Genomic DNA, 20,685 nt, shown 5'->3' on the forward strand with positions numbered 1-20,685 from the left:
AAAGAATCATAAGGGAATACTATGAACACTGGTATACCAACCAATTAGAAACTTGAGACACAGTGAAAAAATCTCTAGGAAGACAAAAGCCACTGAAAGTGAGGCAAGAAGAAACAGACAATCTGAATAGGCCTAAAGAGACTGAATTTTAAAACTTCCCACATAGAGAAGCCCAGGCTTACAGGACTTCATTGGTGAATTCTACCGAACATTTAAGAAGAGTTAACACCACTTCTTTCAAACTCTTCCCAAAAATAGGAGAGAATACTTCCCAACTCATTCTACTGGAAAACAATAATAACAAAACACAGCTACCTTTATAAGACAACAGGTATTTTAACAACAAACAAGGAAAACAAGTATATTATTACAGAATGGTCCTTGTCCAAAAGGGTGCTCTTATTAACACACATATAACTCACATCTTTATAAACATTTACACTGTTCTTATTTTGCTCATTTTTCCATATACTTTGAAAATGTCAATATAGTTAAAGAGACAAAATCAGTCCCTAACCCCTCAATATAGTAACAATCAGCATTATGTATTTAGGAAAACATAATTAATTATTGCTAAAATAGGAATTACAAAGATATCATACAATAGAAATATTCACTGTAATATTTTCTTATGTAAAAGGTCATTACTAGAGAACATGGTGATAGTTTCATTCCAGAGACTTTGATGGTAATCTTTTCAAAAACTGAATCAAAAAAAGTTTTTTAAAAGCAAGCATATAAAAATATTTCATTAAAGCTGCTATTTAAAAAGAAAAATAACAAAACAAAGAGATATAACGCTACTATTCATACTGTTGTGTTTTGTTTCAATGGTACCAGGGTGGCCAGGTCAAAAGAGCTGTTCCTTGTCATCTGTGGTGGGGTCCCAACCCGTAAGGACCCCCTGAGAAGGACAGGTGTGAATCACAGCAGACCCAGGCAACTGGACCACAGGTTTCTTTCAGCCTGCCAACAGTGGACAGGCAGGAATTCCAAGTGGGGCAGTTTCAGCCCAGAGTAGAGTTGGGGAAGCTCCCTACCAGACCCCATCTCCCTAGTTGTTCTACTTAGCAGCAAAAAATACTAGGTCAGACAGCAGGCCACTGCCTGGACTATGATCAATGAGCACAGTTACTGCACATTAAGATATGGTTACCTGGGATGACCATCTCTTGCTCCCTCATTTAGGATTTGCAAACTCTCCTCTCTTTGGTCCATGCTACCAGCTGGCTAAAAACTCTGGGTTTGGCCATGGATGGACAAAGGTCCCTAAGTCTCATGCCCATTTGATGTATCTCATTTTATCAGAATTCTCTGATTTAGGCTACTGACATTAGCACAAATTATAATAAAAATGTACTACTTTCTTTTCCCATTATTTCCTATATATGTATCTTCAGGACTTCACTAGGAGGTAAAGTTGTGGACCAATGCAAAATTTGGGTCTTTCTCTCTTTTTTTCCCCTAAAATCGTGGAATGGCTCCCCAATTACACAGTAAGGCATGTGCATGTGTGAGGGGAAAAGAGGACCCTGGTTTGTAGTCTGCTATCTAGCATGCTGTAGTAGTTGCCAGTTAGAAGGATACTTTGGACAAATACTAACAGCATTCTCACATTACCTACCATATCTCTTTGCTTTATTATTATTTCCCAACTCATCTGAACACTTTCTACCCCTCTCTCTTTACTTACCCATACCTTATGTCTAACAGCTAAACCTGATGGAATCATTATAACCCGTTTTTCTTTGCACACGGCACACATCCTAGGATTTATCAGAATCCACAAGCTTCTTAAATGATACCTAAAGAAGAACCTCAGGGACTTTGGTTCAGACTTGGCTTGAAGAAGATCATCTACTTTCCTTCTCATCTTTAAGGAAGACAGAGGAAGAACAGGTTTCTCACATCACACTTAGAACCCAACTACACTAGGCCACCATAAAAGAGAATCATTTAGAAGAGGAGTTTAATTATTTTTAACTTTCTCTTAAGTTTAAAAACAGAGAATATATAAATTTGGAAAAAATAGATAAAAACTTACTGTTATTGGTACATCTTTTGTTCCTGAATTTAATAAATGAAGGTTTAAAACTTTTGGTAGATCTGTTAAAATTGAAGAAAAGAAATATTTCTTTAACATGTGTGCTTTACAGCAAGCTAGAATTTTTACCTTATTAGATATGAGACTGAACCTATTCTAGGACATGAAAAAGAACTACAATTACATTAGTAAAAAGAATGTGGGGCGCCTGGGTGGCTCAGTGGGTTAAAGCCTCTGCCTTCGGCTCAGGTCATGATCCCAGTGTCCTGGGATCAAGCCCCGCATCGGGCTCTCTGCTTCCTCCTCTCTGCCTGTCTCTCTGCCTACTTGTGATCTCTGCCTGTCAAATAAATGAATAAAATCTTTAAAAAAAAAAAAAAAAGAATGTGATCCTACCCAGCTCATAAGGATACAGTGTATTACAAGAACCATGCCCTCCTAAATAATCAGAAAAAAACATAATTTTTTTTTAAAAAAGATTTTATTTATTTATTGGACAGACAGAGATCACAAGTAGGCAGAGAGGCAGAGAGCGAGAGAGAGAGAGGAGGAAGCAAGCTCCTTGTTGAGCAGAGAGCCCAATGCGGGGCTCAATCCCAGGACCTTGGGATCATGACCTGAGCTGAAGGTAGAGGCTTTAACCCACTGAGCCACCCAGGTGCCCCCAAAACATAATTTTTTAGTGGAAGTAGACATTATTACTAATCTTTCAGTTTTCCAGGAAAGCATAAAGAAGCAAATTAATAATGTGCAATGTGAAATTATCACATTAAAACCAAATCTAATTTTCAAAAAGGGGTCTTTAATCCTAAACAACCAAATTCTAATTATACATGACCCACAGAAATCCCAAATTATAACTATTTCTATTTTTTTCTTAATAAATCCTTTAACTTGAGTGATTTCAATTTTAGAAATCGAATACTTTCTTTGAACATCTGGGGCAAATTTAACATTATGTTATTATAATATAACTGAATAATTAATGTTAATAATAAAATTAATAATAAAATGGCATTATCTACTTCTAAGAATCCAGAAATAGTTTATTTTTTATTTTACTATTATTATTTTTTTAAAGATTTTTAAAAAAAATTTTTTAAAAGATTTTATTTATTTATTTGACACAGAGAGAGAGAGATCATAAGTAGATAGAGAGGCAGGCAGAGAGAGAGAGGGGGAAGTAGGCTCCCCGCTGAGCAGAGAGCCCGATGCAGGGCTCAATCCCAGGACCCTAAGATCATGACCCGAGCCGGAGGCAGAGGCTTAACCCACTGAGCCACCTAGGCGCCCCTATTTTACTATTAAAAAAAATTTTCAGCATAACTGAATATGTGACAAACTAGATTAAAAAACTCAGAAACTATAACTTCTGCCTCACTGTTCTGTTTAGAAGACTTCACTTATCTCATGACCTTGCTTTCCCACATGGTAAGCAATGGTGTCCCTCAGAGGAATGGGGTATGAACTCGTGAGGGCTCAGAGTTCCCAACAGTAGGTTTCTATGAGATCGTGTAACTCACTGAAAGGTAACTCTGAGTTACCAAGGAGTTAAAGAAGAGTCAGCCATTCAACACTGTTCTGAACAGAGAGTTTTTTTTTAAAGACTTAGAAAAATACTGTCTCTTTTCTTTACCTTGTGTTCGTAGTGTACCAAAATCTAACATTTCGGTTGAGGAATAAATTCCAGGAGCTTGGAAAAGAGAAAAGTAAACCATTAGATTTTTACTTAGCCCAAAGTAAGACGTACTAGAGACAAAACAAACACATTTGCAGCTCCTTTGGTTTTCTACTAACCTGTTGTAACTTCTACCTCAACAGGAAGAATGATAAACTCTGTGCTGTCTGAAGCATTCGTTTTTATTCTGATGAAGGCTGTGTGGTTATCTGCTTCTCTGGATGAAAAGCTGGCTCTCATCACTCCCTTGGTTTCATAAGGAGGGATCTCCTGACAAGTTAACAGACCATATGTAGCACAGATTTTGTAAAGTTCCCAAACCACCACAGTTTAGTGAATAAGATGAGAATGACTGAAAGATGATTATTTTATATGCCACATTGCCACTTAAATATATTCCATGGGTTGTAACACACTCCAATTTTGAAGAACATTAAATGTGGAAAAAAAAAGTGCATCTTAGAATTGACGAAGCATGATATAAAAAATTGAGCAAAGAAAAAAAATCATCTGGAAACAAACTGTCAGTTGCAAAATTATTAAAAGATTGAATTATTCTATAAATCATTTATTCTTTAACGTGATGTTTGTGTATACAATTCACTCCTAAAATTCTCTACAAATAGACATGTCACTATTGGAGGGAAATGCTTTTCCAGAAGTCTACAGAAATTTCTTTAAATAATAACTTAGAGAACTCTTTAAATGAAAGTGTCCTTGCATTTAAAACTAAACACAACAAAGCTTCCCAGGCAATTGCAGTTCACCAACTGCTTTCAGTAAGACTCTTAGCAAGTAAGATATCAAACATTTTCAGGCCTGAACGACAGAACATTCAGAAATACACTAAAAGGAAGATTCATCAGGAAAAAAAAAATTCTTTTTAGATGTATTTTTTCCTAGTTTTACAACAATCTGGCTTCCTTGGGACCACCAGAATTTCTCTCCACTCACCTTTTGGTATATTTGAGGAGATCCCTGTGATATAGAATTTACTGGTCTTCACTTACCTCTATTCTCTTAACTTTTTAGCCTCAAAGTAGGAAAGAAGTGATTGGAACCCTCCTGGGGCCACTAGAGATGCACCGTCCACTTCCCCATCTCTAGGGAGCTGACTGGTCTCTGGGCTTTTCTTATGTACACTGTAAATGGGCTGAGGGTGAGGTCAAGGCCAACTGACTTTTCTTACTCTAGGTTTGTAAGAATAAGAATAACTTTATCTTTTCTTGTAGCCACTGGGAGTCTTAAAACATTACGCCATCTCTGCTATCACTGATCACAGTTCTTAAATAATGAGAAATCTCAATTCTCTGATGTTTTTTGGTTACCAATTATATTTCACAGTAAATTCTTAGTTCTTCTATCTAGAATTAGAATACAAGTTGAATAGCTTATAGTTAATTCTCTGAAGCACTGTTTTAAATACTATTTCTCGCAAAGGCTTTTCAAACACTAACATAATTTCAAGATAAAATATTTTTTGTGAAAGGATATACATGAACCATCCATTACATATTTCTATCTGCTAATGTGTTCCTGTATCGGAGGAGTTAACCAAATCCCTGAAAAAATATTTCTAATTGCTCAAGTCAACATTCTAAAAATGTCCCCTCTGCATCTCTTCCTAGGATGAGACTGGTCAGAAGGCAGAACAAGAGGTTAGGTGTGTTTAATAGAGCAATTAATAAATAAATTTGATATTCTGAACTTACTCATACCTGTAAAGTCTGTTGTCTCCAATTATGGATGATGAGTGGTCTGAGTGCCCTCGGTATAAGAACTGTACCTCCTGTGCTTTTCCCCTCTTTGATTAAGGTGTGGTAAATAACATTTAAAGAAAAACCCTCTGAGGACAGGAAACTGTACAAATAAGGTAGTTGCTACATATTCACTGACTTGGCTAATATTTGCCAATATTCTCTAAGAAAAGGTGGTTCTCTTAGAATTGACACAAACTAGTATTAACTATTCAGTAATATTAAAGATGGATGTAAATCACCTAAGAATTTAAAATGTTCTAAATTGTCATGAGGGCTTAACTACATTCTCTCTGAAAATGTCATCACTATCAACAATAAATCTGCATGTTCAAGTCTCTACCTCAAAAATATAATGGATCTTTCCCACAGGGTTTTTTTTTTTAAATTTTTGGTATAAAGCACATTATAAATGATTATATTCAGAGACAACATTACCAATATAATTCTATGAAAGAATAGTTGAAATCTCTTCCTTTTCACAGAGTGGATTAAAGCTTCCACCAATTTTGTTCATTGCTCTTCCCCAAAATTACTACTTACACTTTTCTCTCCATGTATCATCTAATTTTCAAACATATCTGATGTAAGTTTAAAATTAAGATATAATTAAGGGAAAGTCACCCACATTTATATAGCTGATAAATGTGGTGTATAATTTCTGGTGTATTTAAGAACATAATTGGTTCCATGTGACTACACATGAGAGAAAAATACACCATCACTCACCCACAGTTTTCTGGTACCTCCTTGTTGACCCGTTGGAAGTTCTAGGTGAAGATCTCCTCCACTAGAGTACATTTCTACAACCTGTGACAAAACAGCATGTGATGGTTAAGTTCAAAATCACATTCTCAATGCAACTGATTTGCTGTTAAACAGAAATACGCCTGACATCCTGTGTCTTAGAACAACTTAAAAACATTTACAGATGTAAAAGTAGGATAAGTATCATGTCTTATCACTGGAGTCAGTGATTCATATGTGTGACCAGTTGGTGGTTATTTTTTATTAAAACAAAGTAACTTCCAAATATTAAATTTAGAGTATAGTTATATCAGACACTGGATTAAAGAAAATCCATCCACAGAACACCTTTTATTTTTTTCCGAAGGAAAAACACTTTATGGAAATACAATTTTTGTACTTCTTATAGTAACATGGTACATTTTTTTTTAAAGATTTTATTTATTTGAGAGAGAGAGAGAATAAAAGAGAAAGAGAGAGAGAGCATGAGAAGGGGAAGGGTCAGAGGGAGAAGCAGACTCCCCACCGAGCAGGGAGCCCAATGTGGGACTCGGTTCTGGGACTCCAGGATCACAACCTGAGCCGAAGGCAGTCACTTAACCAACTGAGCTACCCAGGTGCCCAACACAGTGCTTTTTTCAGTCACACATTTATATCAAGATTTAGCAGCAGATCTAACAACTACTATAATAGTGAAATAGTGAAGAATGCATCATTCTGGGATATATGTAACATTTTTAATGCAGTATGGCAGTATTGGTTTCTCTTGGCAGCAAAAATCACAGGAACTGTTAATAATACCTCTGTGGCTTCCACCTATACTCATGATTTTGCTGAGCTAAAACTGATGTACAAATAAACTACCCATATTTCAAATGCACAACTTGATAAACTCTGACATACATATATAGGTGTGGAGCTACCACTGCAATTAAGACTTTAAATATAACCCTTCCTCTAAATTTTCTTCATGGCCTTTGTAATCTAACTGTCTCTTTCTGCCCCTTCACACCCCCTAGCCAACCAATGAGCTGAGTCTGGCCATTCAAGATTAGTTTGAATTTCTAGAGCTTTATATAAATGGAATCATACAGTATGCACACTTGTCCTATCTGCTTTTATTCAGTGTAATTATTTTGAGATTGATCATGTTATTGTATGTATTAACAGTTCTTTTCTATGTTATGGTTATGCCACAATTTTTGATCCATTCACTTACTGATGGACATTTGGATTGCTTCCAGTTTTTGGTCATTACAGATAAAGCTGCTATGAACACTGCATTTCTATAAGTCTTTGTGTGAACGTCTGCTTTCTTTTCTTTTTGGTAAATACCTAGGGATAGAATGAGTCATATGGCAGGAGACTTTCCTTTAAGAGCAGGTAATCCAGCCTCTTAAAAAGAAATAATATACTTAATTTTTTATTTAAAAATTTTTTTAGGGCGCCTGGGTGGCTCAGTGGGTTAAGCCGCTGCCTTCGGCTCAGGTCATGATCTCAGGGTCCTGGGATCGAGTCCCGCATCGGGCTCTCTGCTCAGCAGGGAGCCTGCTTCCCTCTCTCTCTCTCTCTGCCTGCCTCTCAGTCTACTTGTAATTTCTCTCTGTCAAATAAATAAATAAAATCTTTAAAAAAAATTTTTTTTTAAAGATTTTATTTATTTATTTTAGAGACAGAGATAGGGATAGAGAGAGTGAGTGCACGCAAGTGGGGAAAGGAGTGGAGGGAGAGAGACAAGCGGACTTCGTGCTGAGTCCTTGGTGGGGCTTGGTCCTACAACCCTGAGACTGTGACCTGAGCTGAAATCAAGAATTGGCCGCTTAACTGGCTAAGACATTCAGGCACCCCAAGAATATTCTTAGTTAAATACAAATTTGGGGTGAAGTAAAAGAATGGGTGGAAGACCTTCACTTGTTTTACCACATAAGTCCTTTAGGAATACATAGAAAAAAGACAAAGCAGGAAAAACAGCAATACTTTAGTAAAAACTTCAAGGTTTTTGGTGTATATTGTTAAAATAACACATTTAGCAAAGACTAACAAGCTAAGATTTTCTTTGAGTATTATTGCCTGCTTTCTATTTTATTACAGTGTTCCCCTATAGTCCCAGTTGTATTAATAGTGATACCATCTAAACTGATGGAGTGACTGTAGAACCTTTGCTGAAAAACCAGAAGACATCACATACTATTTTGTTTATTCTTCCAAGGTATTAAGGAAACAAGCACAACAATGTGTGGAAACAAAAGATTAAAATGTAGACTACTGATTGTAGGGGAAGGAATAAGGAAATGGGGACAGAAAAAGGCTACACTATAAAATTCAAAGATCACATTAAAACTAGGAACACGACATATTCCTGACTTTAAGTCCAGTAATATTTATTCTAATTAAACATACAGAAAAAAAGGAAGCCAACAACAGAGAATATAATTTATATAAAAAAAACCTGCTCAAGAATGTTTATTTTTGTGTCCACATATATATATGCAAATGCACTATAAGGGGGGGTTTGGGACTAGAGCTGTGCTAATACAACAGTTATCAGCTATGTGGTTATTTAAATTTAACTGAAATAAAATAAAATGAAATGTTCAGTTTCTCAGCCACCCCAGCCACAAATTCAACTGCTCATTAGCCACATGTGGCGGGTGGCTGCTATACTGGACAGAGCAGATACAGATATATCATTGAAGAAAGTTCTATTGGATAGCACTGGATTAAAAAGTAGAACTCAAGAGGATTTTTGTTTCACATGTTTGAGTTAACTTTTTTTTTTTGCACAGTGAGAACATACTCATGTTTGTGCTTTATCAAATCAGATGCAACCTGTAATTTACAGTATTTTCTTAAATTTAAGAATAAGACTAATGACACAGTATAACACAGAACCATGAGGTTAAAGTGCCTTCCAGATAAATAATCTGTACTGGTTCTAAGAGGGCAGCTTTGGCTTTTCCATTTGCTCTCCTGTGTGCTGGTGCCAAGTCCAGTGTGGGATATATTCTTCATTAAAATGTAGTAACTGGAAAAAGCCCAGATTAACAACAACAAAAATCAGTTGACTGAAAACAAATGAGGAAAGAAAGCAACAGGAATTTATGAGATTTCTGTATAATTTGTCATTAAAAATTAGTCAGAACAGGGAAAATACACAATTACCAAAAGTTAGCCAAAAGGATATAAATGATCAACTGATGATGAAGAGGGAACACTTTTCACTTGTAAAAACAGGATAGAAAGGCATTTTCTTCTTTTGTAACAAAGATATCTAGCTAAAAAATCATTAAAATTTGGGCAGAATATTCTTATGAGTAGCTATGCTCACCAAATGTTAGCTAAGTGTCGGGGAGAAACCCCTTTCTTGCTAATTCAGCATATAATTTCACAATTCATGTTCTAAAAATCTCACTATACTCTTCCTCACTTTCTGTTTATGAACATTTCTGCCAGCGCCTTTGGGATGACTAGAACCATTCTGGCTGTGAAAGCTCTGCAGTTCGCCACAATATGTAGTGCTATCCCTCCAATGGCTATGTTCAAACTACTGTTAAGGCCTGCAGCACTGGTCCTAAAGAACTCTGGGTGTGGATATTATGGACTATTCTGGAAAGCATCCACATCTCCTTCCAACCAGATGACACAAGTGGCAGCAAATGTCACGTAGTTGGAAGCCACTGAGGATGCAGGTGGAGATCTTAGGAGTACATGAGGGAGGAACATCAGCCATTCCCACTGTGCCAGAGACGAGGAACTAGTGAGGAGATTTCAAACTTGAAAACACTCAGTACTAACAGACTGAGTAAGATCAGGAGTGGACTTTTTAAATAAAAAAAATACGTTTGCTTTTAATCATGATTCTATACTACCCTTCCCTTGGACTTCAATTTCCAGGCCGCCATCACCAAAAACTTATTACCAAAAGTAAGCATGAACAGTGCTATAAAAAATTTATGTCATACTAGAAAAGTAGTGGCCTTGTGTAGCTGAAAACTCCTAAATTAAATGTAGACCTGTTAAAATCTAATACCAGAGGAAACACAGTTTTAGAAGTGGTCCCCAAAATTCAATACCTGGACTACTGTGATCCAAAACTCCAACTGCAGAAAGCTGCACTAAAACAAAGCCCCCACCACTGTGATGCATCCTTTCAACCCCACTATTTTAAACAGTCTTGAAAACGGTAACAGACTGAGATTTCATACTAAGCATTAGTTTTTGCCAAAATGAAACTCATTCAAAATCACCATCATAAACTCACCTGTAAAGGCTCACTGTGAGGATTGTGTATATTTATTATAGGTGAGAAACTGCTGTTCACAGGAACTCTGGCCCCAAGGAATGGCCTCAATCGATATGGGTTTGGAACCCCAACACCAAATACCTATTTCAAAGATGAAAAAAATCTGAGTTGCTCTGATAATTAACATTTTTATAGTTATAACTGATAGATCCAGGGAAAACGAGGGAGTCTTATTTAGATGGACAAATCTTAACCAATTTAAAAAAGAACACACGTGTAGTTTCTATACTTGATTTGGCTACATATTTGTATTACTACATATATATGTGTATTTGGAATTATTTCTATATCAGAAATTAAAATGATAGCAGACCTTCATGAGCTCATAGAATAGACAAAAGAAGAAAATAGGGACTCAAAAGATTTCCTTACTCTAACCATAAGGAGATGGATCTGGGCCCAAGGAATTTCTCAAATATCAAGCTCAGCTCCAGGTCATACCAACATGGGAAGACAAGGCCCTGGGTTGACTTACTAAACTGGGTGAGCCAGTCATTCAAATGAGAAATATTTATTAAGTGCCTATGATGTGCTAGGCATAGATATACACATAGTGAATAAGAAAAATAATATGTCTGCTGTCATAAACCTTATATTCTAGTATGAGGAACAGACTAGGTAACAATAAAAAAATTCTAAAAACCAGGTAATGTGGTATAGAATAGCTGGCTGGGGGTAAGGCTGGGAATATTCTTTTAGAGAACATGGTTACAGCAATCTTCTCTGGGGAAGTGATGTGAGCTGATGTCACCAGCAAGATTAGAAAAAGCTGCAGTGAGAGTGTATTCAGGCAAGGGGAAGTATGCAAAGGGAATGAGGCAGGAAATGGGCTGACTTGTTTGAAGACCAGGAATGCCATGAGAAGCAAGGTCACGGGGTGAGGTGGCAGAGCTATGGGAGTCAGAACCTCAGAGCCTTGTTGGCCTTGATCAGAAGTTTACATTTTGTTCTAAGAGCAATAGGACAACATTAGGATTTCCATGGGCAAGTTGACTAGATGTGATTTATGTTCACAGAAGGTCACTCTGATTACAGTGAATGATGGCCCATGGCAGGGACTGGAGGGGTGTGGAGGGCTGGTTGGAGGCTACTGTGTCATCCAGAGAGAAGCAATGGTGGCTTAGAAGACAGCAATGGCAGTGAAGAGAAGAGAGGTAGACAGACAGACTCAAGATATATTTAGGAGGGGAACTTTGTGAAAGATTAGATGTGGAGAAGTGAAGAAAGACAGAGGCCACTGAGGCTCTCCTTGAGAATGACCAGATCACAAGCCTCAGGTAGTCCAGCTTGGCCACAACCACCTAGGCAACTGGGGGTGCCTTTGTGGAGTAAAGGTCTTAATATTCTTACAACAGTCTTCACTTACTCAAGAGGTTCTTGTTAAATGAGTGTCATATATACGGTACTTCAAAGTTACTAATCTATGCAGGCTGCTTACTAAACAACCATTAAAGACTTATTCACCATACATAAACACAGGTACCTGACTATCAGTTTACTGTGACACTAATTTTCAAGATACATGGTATGTTCTTGGTCCTGGAGAAGAATGTTGAAAACAGAATCATAGACACTGTCAAGTAAGACATTAGCTAAGTAAGGAGTTAAACCAATGTGTTCCAAGCACAGTATAACACAGTGGTTAAGAGGATGGTTATTATAGGTACAAAGACATGGGTTTGAATACCTGCTCAATAATCTACTAGTAGCATAATCTGAACCAATTATTTAACTTTTCTAAACTTCTCCTTCCCTATCTCAAAAAATGATAACAGTATCGATAACATAGGCAGAAATGCATCTAAGTTATGTAGTATAGTGCCATATAAGCATTTTTTCTTAATAATCTTGATAACCTTGATATACAAAAGTCTTGATTCATAAAACATTAACTTTAATAACCTAAACAATAATTACATATAAAAAAACAAATTTTAAACAATCATTTACTAAGAAAAGCAGCCATGTATATTTTACTCTTGAAACTATTATAAAGCATAATGTGCAAAGTAAAATTAAAAAAAAATTTAGTTAGTGTAAGATATTTTTTACTATTATTTTGTTAACCAATCTTACATTAATGCTTTAGCTGTAGCTTTAAAAGACTATTCAGTCTGATCTGAATAGGGATAGTCACAGACACAACAGTGAGTAAAAATGCTCTAAGGCTAAACTCCTGTATTTCCTATTATCCCTGAGTTTTTAAGAGGGTTCTTGATAGGCTGTCATATGACACATCAGAGATGAGAACTATATTTTATAAAAAAATGAAAGTTTTACTCCTGGTTCTTACCTGGTAAGTAAATACCCCATGATTGGATGTGTTAATAAATAAAGTATTTTCTACATTTCCCACTACTCTTGCAAGAAAAACTACATCAAATGATGTATTTCCTCCTGGAAGTATTTTCTGAAAAAGAACAGCAATAAATAAAGTTAAATGAACAACTAAAAAATCCAATTGTGCTGACCACAGTCAAGTAGCTGAAGTTCTCTAAAACAATCATCTTAGAAATATTTCCATGAACTAGGTTCTCCCCCATGAAGGTATAAGCTTTAAATTAGTTAAATTATTCTGCAATGGAAAATAATAAAAAGGTATCTTCATATTGATGTCTATAGTCATATAGCTTTGCCAATTACCAGCTTAAAACCCTGTAGAGCAGACAGTTTCCTTAGATTCTATTCCTTCAACAGCCACTAGGCTGGAATGAAGTGCCTAATTATAGGCTGTTCCCTCAACACATAATCAGGCAGGGACTGAGCCAAAGCTAAACTTCTTATATAGATGTATTACTCTACTACTAAGCAGCAACTTGTACTATTCCAAAGAAGAAATAAGCCCAGGCCTCAGCCCCCTGACCTATGTCACCCATTCACACAAGGCACTGTATGGGCCCACAACTTAAATTAGAAAAGAAGGCAGGGGTGGCAGTTATTTGCAGAAACTCACTCCTGTTATTTTGTGCAGATTGAAGAGGTCATTGTTATGAGTGAAATAAAACTTTATTACAACAGAACAATTGGGTTACTCCATGGACTTCAAAGAGAATGTGACTGCAATTGTCTGCATGAAGCCTTATAATGCAGAGTCATTAACCTCTCTCTTTCTGCCTCTATGGCTCAAACTCTAAAACACTGCCCAGACTGTAGCTTAAAATATATGGCATTGACACTTCTGGCTTTACCTTAGGATGGAGAAAGCTGGAAAGAATGCTTCCCCTGCTTATCAATAACCAAAGCAATAATTTACAAAATCATAACTTTTCTTGAACCTATAACGGAGTTTGTGTAAAAAGTAACCCAAAATTCAAGGAAAGACATGCACCTCCAAGGAGACATGGGACTGTATTGGCTCACCATGGCAGAGAATGGGAGGATGAGGCTACCATATAAGAGGGTAAAATGTATTCAGCTAAAATGTTCACTCTCTGCTAAAAGCTGAGGGTGGGCTAAAAGGAGAGTATACAACCACTGGAAGCTGGAAACATTAGATAGAGGTCACACTTGAACCAAAGTCAGTAACAGAAAGATACTTGGCAAATCTCTAAGTAGCTTGAAATTAACACACTTCTAAATAACCCACCGACCAAAGAAGCAGTCGCGTGGAAATTAAAATATTCTGAATCAACTGAAAATTAAAACACAACATATCAAGGGGCATCTGGGTGGCTCAGTGGGTTAAAGCCTCTGCCTTCAGCTCAGGTCACGATCCCAGGGTCCTGGGATCTAGCCCTGCATTGGGCTCTCCGTTCAGTGGGGAGCCTGCTTCCTCCTCTTTCTCTGCCTTCCTCTCTGCCTACTTGTGATCTCTCTGTCAAATAAATAAATAAATAAAATCTTAAAAAAAAAAAAAAACCAATAACCCACAACATACCAAAATACGTTGGCTACAGCTAAAGCAATACTTGGAGGGAAACGTACAGTATTACATGCTTATTTTGAGAAGAAATGCTTCAAATGAATAATCTGTGTTTCCAGAGAAAGGACTCAAATTAATAAAATCACAAGTGAAAGGAGAGAGATCACAACTAACACCAAGGAAATAGAAGTAATTATTAGGAATTTTTACTAGCAACTATATACCAACAAATGAAGCAACCTGGAAGAAACGGATGCCTTCCTGGACATTTACAAACTACAAAGATTGAAACAGGAAGAAATAGACAATCTGATTAGACCAATAACCACTTAACGAAATTTAAACAGTAATCAAAAACCTCTCCAAAACACAAAAGTCCAGGGCCAAATAGCTTCCCAGGGAAATTGTACCAAACATTTAAAGAAGAAATAATACCTATTCCACTGAAGCTCTTTCAAAAAATAAGGATTTTATTTATTTATTTGACAGAGAGAGAGAGAGACAGCAAGAGCAGGAACATAAGCAGGGGGGAGTGGGAGAGGGAAAGCAGGCAAGTAGGGAACCTGATGTGGGGCTCAATCCCAGGACCTTGGGATCATGACCTGAGCCGAAGGTAGAAGCTTAGCAACTAAGCCACCCAGGCGCCCTGTTTCAAAAAATAGAAACAGAAGGAAAACTTCCAAACTCCTTCTATGAGACCAGCATCACCCTGATGAACATGGATGCCAAAATACTGAACAAGATCCTAGCTAACAGGATCCAACAATACATTAAAAGGATGACACACCACGACCAAGTGAGTTTTATGCCTGAGATGCAAGGCTGGTTCAACATTCGCAAATCAATCAACATGGTAGGGCACATCAGTAAAAGAAAAGACAAGAACCATACAATCCTCTCAATTGATGCAGAAAAAGCATTTGACAAAATACAATATCCGTTCCTCATCAAAACTCTTCAGAGTATAGGACTGGAGGGAGCAGTCCTCAATATCATAAAAACCATCTATGAAAAGCCCACAGCAAATGTAATTATTAATGGGGAAAAGCTGAGAGCCTTTCCCTTAAGATCAGGAACACGACAGGGATGCCCACTCTCACCACTATTATTCAACATAGTACTATAAGTCCTAGCCTCAGCAATCAGACAACAGAAAGAAATAAAAGGCATCCAAATTGGTAAAGAATAAGTCAAATTCTCCCTTTTCTGATAACATGATACTTTATGTAGAAAACCCAAAGATTCCACCCCCAAATTACTAGAACTTATATAGCAATTCAGCAACGTGGCAGGATACAAAATCAATGCACAGAAATCAGTGGCCTTTCTATACACTAAGAATGTAACTGTAGAAAGAGAAATTAAGGAGTCAATTTCATTCACAATAGCAACAAAAACCACAAGATACCTAGGAATAAACCTAACTAAAGAGGTAAAGGATCTGTATGCTAGAAACTACAAAACACTTATGGAGAAATTGAGGAAGACACAAAGAGATGGAAAAATAGTCCATGCTCAAGGATTGGAAGAAGAAACATTGCTAAAATGTCCATCCTACCAAAACAATTTACACTTTCAATGCCATTCCTATTAAAATACCACTTGGCATTTTTCAAAGAGCTGAAACAATCCTAAAATGTGTATGGAACCAGAAAAGACCCCGAATCGCCAAGGGTATGTTGAAGAAGAAAAACAAAGCTGGGGGCATCGCGATGCCTGATTTCAAGCTATATTACAAAGGTGTGATCATCAAGACAGAATGGTACTGGCACAAAAACTGACTCACGGACAATGGAACAGAATAGAGAGCCCTGGTATGGACTCTGAACTCTATAGTCAACTAATCTTTGACAAAGCAGGAAAAAATACCCAATAGATGAAAGACAGTCTTTATAATAAGTGGTGTTGGGAAAACTGGACAGCTATATACAGAAGAATGATGCTGGACCATTCTCTTACACCATACACAAAGATAAACTCTAAATGGATGAAAGACCTCAATGTGACACAGGAATCCATCAAAATCCTAGAGGAGAACATAGGCAGTAACCTCTTTGACATCAGCCACAGCAACTTCTTTCAAGACATGTCTCCAAAGGCAAGGGAAAGAAAAGCAAAAATGGAATATTATTCAGCCACCAGAAAGGATGAATACCCACCATTTACATCGACATGGGTGGAACTGGAGGGGATTATGTTAGATGAAGTAAGTCAGGCAGAGGAAAGACAATTATCATATGGTTTCACTCATATGTGGAACATAAGCATGGAGGACCACAGAGAAGGGAAGGAAATCCAAAGGGGGAGAAATCAGAGAGGGAAATGAACTATGAGAGACTATGGACCCCGAGAAACAATCTGGGGGTTTCAGAGGGGAGGAGAGTGGGGAGAGGGTTAACAGGGTGATGGGTATTGAGGAGGGCACGTGCTGTGATGAGCACTGGGTGTTATACTTAACTAATGAATCAGTCGAGCACTATATCAAAAACTAATTATGTACCATACAGTGGCTAACTGAACATAATTTAAAAAAAAATCTATTTTTCCCACCTTGAGAAACTAAAAACAGAGAATGTAAAACCAAAATATACAAAACAAAGAAAATAATAGACAAAAGCAGAAAGGAATAAAGTAGAAAACAGAAAACAGCAAAAAGTCAATAAAACCAAAGATAATACTTCAAAAAGGTCCATAAAACTGATAAAACCCTGAACAAAATGACCAAGATTAAAAAGGAAGATGATAAAAACGTAAGCAACTGAAATGTGGACATTAACATGTACCTTTTTACACATAAAAAGGATGATTAAGGAATATTACAAACAACTGTATGACCATAAATTTAATAACTAGAAGAAATGGACACATTCTTTGAAAAACAGAATCTGCCAAAGCTCATTCAAAATGAAACAAATGATAAGGACAGACCTCTATCCATTAAAGAAGTTTGATTTGTCATTTAAAACCTTCCTACAAAGAAAAACCCAAGCCCAGATGGTTTCACTGGCAGAATGGTAGAAGTCTCTATCATCTATTTAAGAAGGAATTAGTATCTATCTTACATACTTTACAGCATATAGAAAAGGAGAGAACATTCCCCATCTTGTTTTACTGGCTTAGCATTACCCTGACGCCAAGACTAAAGACATGATGAAAAAAGAAAAGTCAGTAAGTCTCATGAATGTAGACATACAATCAACTACAAAATATTGGCAAATTAAATCCAGTCAATACATAAAAAATGATAATACACCATACGACTAAGTGGGTTTTATCTTGACAATGCAACTCTAGTTCAACATGCAAAAGTCACATCAATGTAACTGATATTATTAATTTACTGAAGAAAAAAAAATCAGATGGTCATTTCAAAAGGTGCATAAAACAAATTGGCAAAATTCAGTATCCATTCATGATTAGAAATATCAGTAAGCTGATATTAGAGAAATTTCTCAACCTGATAAACAGCATCTAAAAAACCCTAGAACTACCATATTTCACGGTGAATGACTGAGTGCCAAAATGTGGAACAAGGTAAGGATGTCCTCTCAGGACAGCTGAACAAAATTATACTGGAAGTACTGGTCAGCGCAATGAGACAAGGAAAAGAAATAAAAGGCATACACATTAGAAAGTAAGAACAATTTGTCTTTATTCACAAACAACAGAGCTATCAATATAAAGAACTCCAAAAATATCTTGAAAAATCCTCCCAGAATAAAAGAGTTTGCCAAGTCACAGGAATCAAAGTCAATATATAACGATCAGTTGTATTTCCATATACTAGCAATGAATTTTAGAATTCTAATTTTTTAAAAAGCATAATTAACAATCACACACACAAATACTGAAGTGTAAATATATTAATGTGCAAGCTCTATAAGATGAAACCTGCAAAATATTGCTGAAAGAGAAAAAAAAAAAGCCTTTAACTTCAGAGAAATAAAAATCAAAACCACAGTGAGATACCACCTCACACCCATAAGAATGGCTAAAATTAACAAGTCAGGAAATGACAGGTGTTGGCGAGGATGCACAGAAAGGGGAACCCTCCTACGCTGTTCGTGGGATTGTAAGATGGGGTAGCCACTCTGGAAAACAGTATGGAGGTTCCTCAAAAAGATACAAATGTAGTGATCCAAAGGGGCACGTGCACCTCAATGTTTATAGCAGCAATGTTCACAATAGCCAAACTGTGGAAAGAGCCTAGATATCCATCAATAGATGAATGGATAAAGATGTGGTGTATGTGTACACACACACACACACACACACACACACACAAATACTATGCATACATCAAAAATGGAAATCTTGCCATTTGCAACGATGCAGATGAAACTAGAGGGTATTATGCTGAGTGAAATTAAGTCAATCAGAGAAAGACAATTATCATATGATCTCTCTGATATGAGGAATTTGGGGGGGTTATGGGGGAAGGGAGGGAAAAATGGAACAAGATGGGACTGGGGAGGGAGACAAACCATAAGAGACTCTTAATTTCAGGAAACAAACTGAGGGCTGCTTATGGACACTGTGGAGGGTATGTGCTATGGTGAGTGTTGTGAATTGTCTAAGACTGATGAATCACAGACCTGTACCCGTGAAGCAAATAATGCATTATATGCTAATAAAAAAAAAAGAAGCCTTTAAAATGGAGACATACTGTGTCCCTGGATTAGAAGACCTAATATTGTTAAGATGTTAATTCTCCCCTAACTGATTTATATATCCAATGTAACTGCAATAAAAACTTCAGTCAGAGAAAAAGTTGCATGCAATGTGAGATAATATCCTACAGCAGAAAAAGTACACTGCTGATAGGAAAACTGATGAAATTCATATATTTTTAAAAGATTTTATTTATTTGGGAGAGAGATGAGAGCGATCATGACAAGTGGGGGGAGGGGCAGAAGGAGAGGGAGAAGCAGACCGTTGCTGAGTGGGGAACCTGCCACAGGGCTCATCCCAGGACCCTGAGATCATGAACTGAGCTGAAAGCAGACGCTTCAGCCACTCTGAGCTGACTGAGCCACTTAGGTGTCCCTCATATAAGTTTTTTAGTAATATTGTACTAATGTTAATTTCCTTATTATGATAAATATACTCATTATATAAGATGTTAACACTAAGAGAGACTGGGCAAGGGATATAAGGAATCTATCTGTACTGTTTTTTATACATTTAAGAGTACATCAAAATAACATAATAATAATTTCTTAGAAAGATTTAAAACAAAAGAAATTGACAAGCTGATTCCAAAATTTGGATGGCCAGAAAAGGGAATAAAAAGAGCAAAACAGGGGCGCCTGGGTGACTCAGCTGGTTAAGCGTCTGCCCTCGGCTCAGGTCATGATCTCGAGGTCCTGGGATAGATCCCTGTGTTGGGCTCCCTGCTGAGTAGGGAACCTGCTTCTCCCTCTGGCCCCCTCTCCGTGCTCATGCTCTCTCCTTGCCAATGAATAAAATCTTTTTTAAAAAATCTTTTTTTTAAAACAAAACAATTTTCAAAAATAAAACTGAAGGACTCACAATATCTAAGAATTATTAAAAAGCTATAGTAAACAAGAAAGTGTGGTATTGGTGAAAGGGTAGACATTTTAGAATCTATTAGATACATATTTGGACATAATGGAAAGTCTAAGAAACAGACCCATACTTAGGTCATCAGACTTTTGACAAAAATACAGAAGGGTTTCAATGAGAAAGACTATTCTCTTCAATCAATGGTGTAGGAACAACTGTGTATTCATATGCAATACAAAATGAGCATGAATCACAGCTCACACCATAAACAAACATTAACTCAAAATGGATCACAGACCTAAATATAAAATCTTAAAATATTAAACTTCTGGAAGAAAAATAGGAGAAAATTTTTGTGACCTTGGTTTGGGCAAAGCTTAGCTACAAGTCCAAAAAAGCATGACCCATAAAAGGAAACTTGATAAAATGGACTTCATGGAGATTAAAAACTTGTATTTGGAAACATTCTGTAAAGAGAATGAAAAGATATGCTGCCAACAGGGAGAAAAGATGTGCAAATCACATATATGATAAGGACTTATATCTAGAATATATAAAGAATTCTAAACAACTCAGTTAAGAAAACAAACAACCCAATTAAAAAACAGGCAGAAGAATTGAGCAGACATTCCACCAAAGAAAATATATGCATGACAAAGAAAATATACACATCAAAGAATATAAAGGGGCATTAAAGATGGTGAAAAGATGTTCACCATCATTAGTCAGTGATGAATGTAAATTAAAATAAAAATGAATACTACAACT

The 20,685-nt window shown here is 36.6% G+C and overlaps 1 protein-coding gene across 1 annotated transcript in view; it reads right to left on the reverse strand.

Moving 5' to 3' along the window:
- The window catches only part of TMEM131 (transmembrane protein 131), a 212,579-nt gene that overhangs the window by 66,753 nt on the left and 125,141 nt on the right, over window positions 1–20,685 (reverse strand). The window contains exons 6-11 of the mRNA XM_032351980.1: window positions 12,823–12,939; window positions 10,488–10,610; window positions 6,209–6,289; window positions 3,842–3,992; window positions 3,681–3,737; window positions 2,045–2,106 (exon numbers count right to left, since the gene is read on the reverse strand). Of these exons, the coding sequence (XP_032207871.1) occupies window positions 2,045–2,106; window positions 3,681–3,737; window positions 3,842–3,992; window positions 6,209–6,289; window positions 10,488–10,610; window positions 12,823–12,939 (591 nt within the window). The remainder of the gene's footprint in view (window positions 1–2,044; window positions 2,107–3,680; window positions 3,738–3,841; window positions 3,993–6,208; window positions 6,290–10,487; window positions 10,611–12,822; window positions 12,940–20,685) is intronic.

The sequence above is a fragment of the Mustela erminea genome, chromosome 7 (genome assembly GCF_009829155.1).
Source record: "Mustela erminea isolate mMusErm1 chromosome 7, mMusErm1.Pri, whole genome shotgun sequence".
Lineage (NCBI taxonomy): Eukaryota > Metazoa > Chordata > Mammalia > Carnivora > Mustelidae > Mustela > Mustela erminea.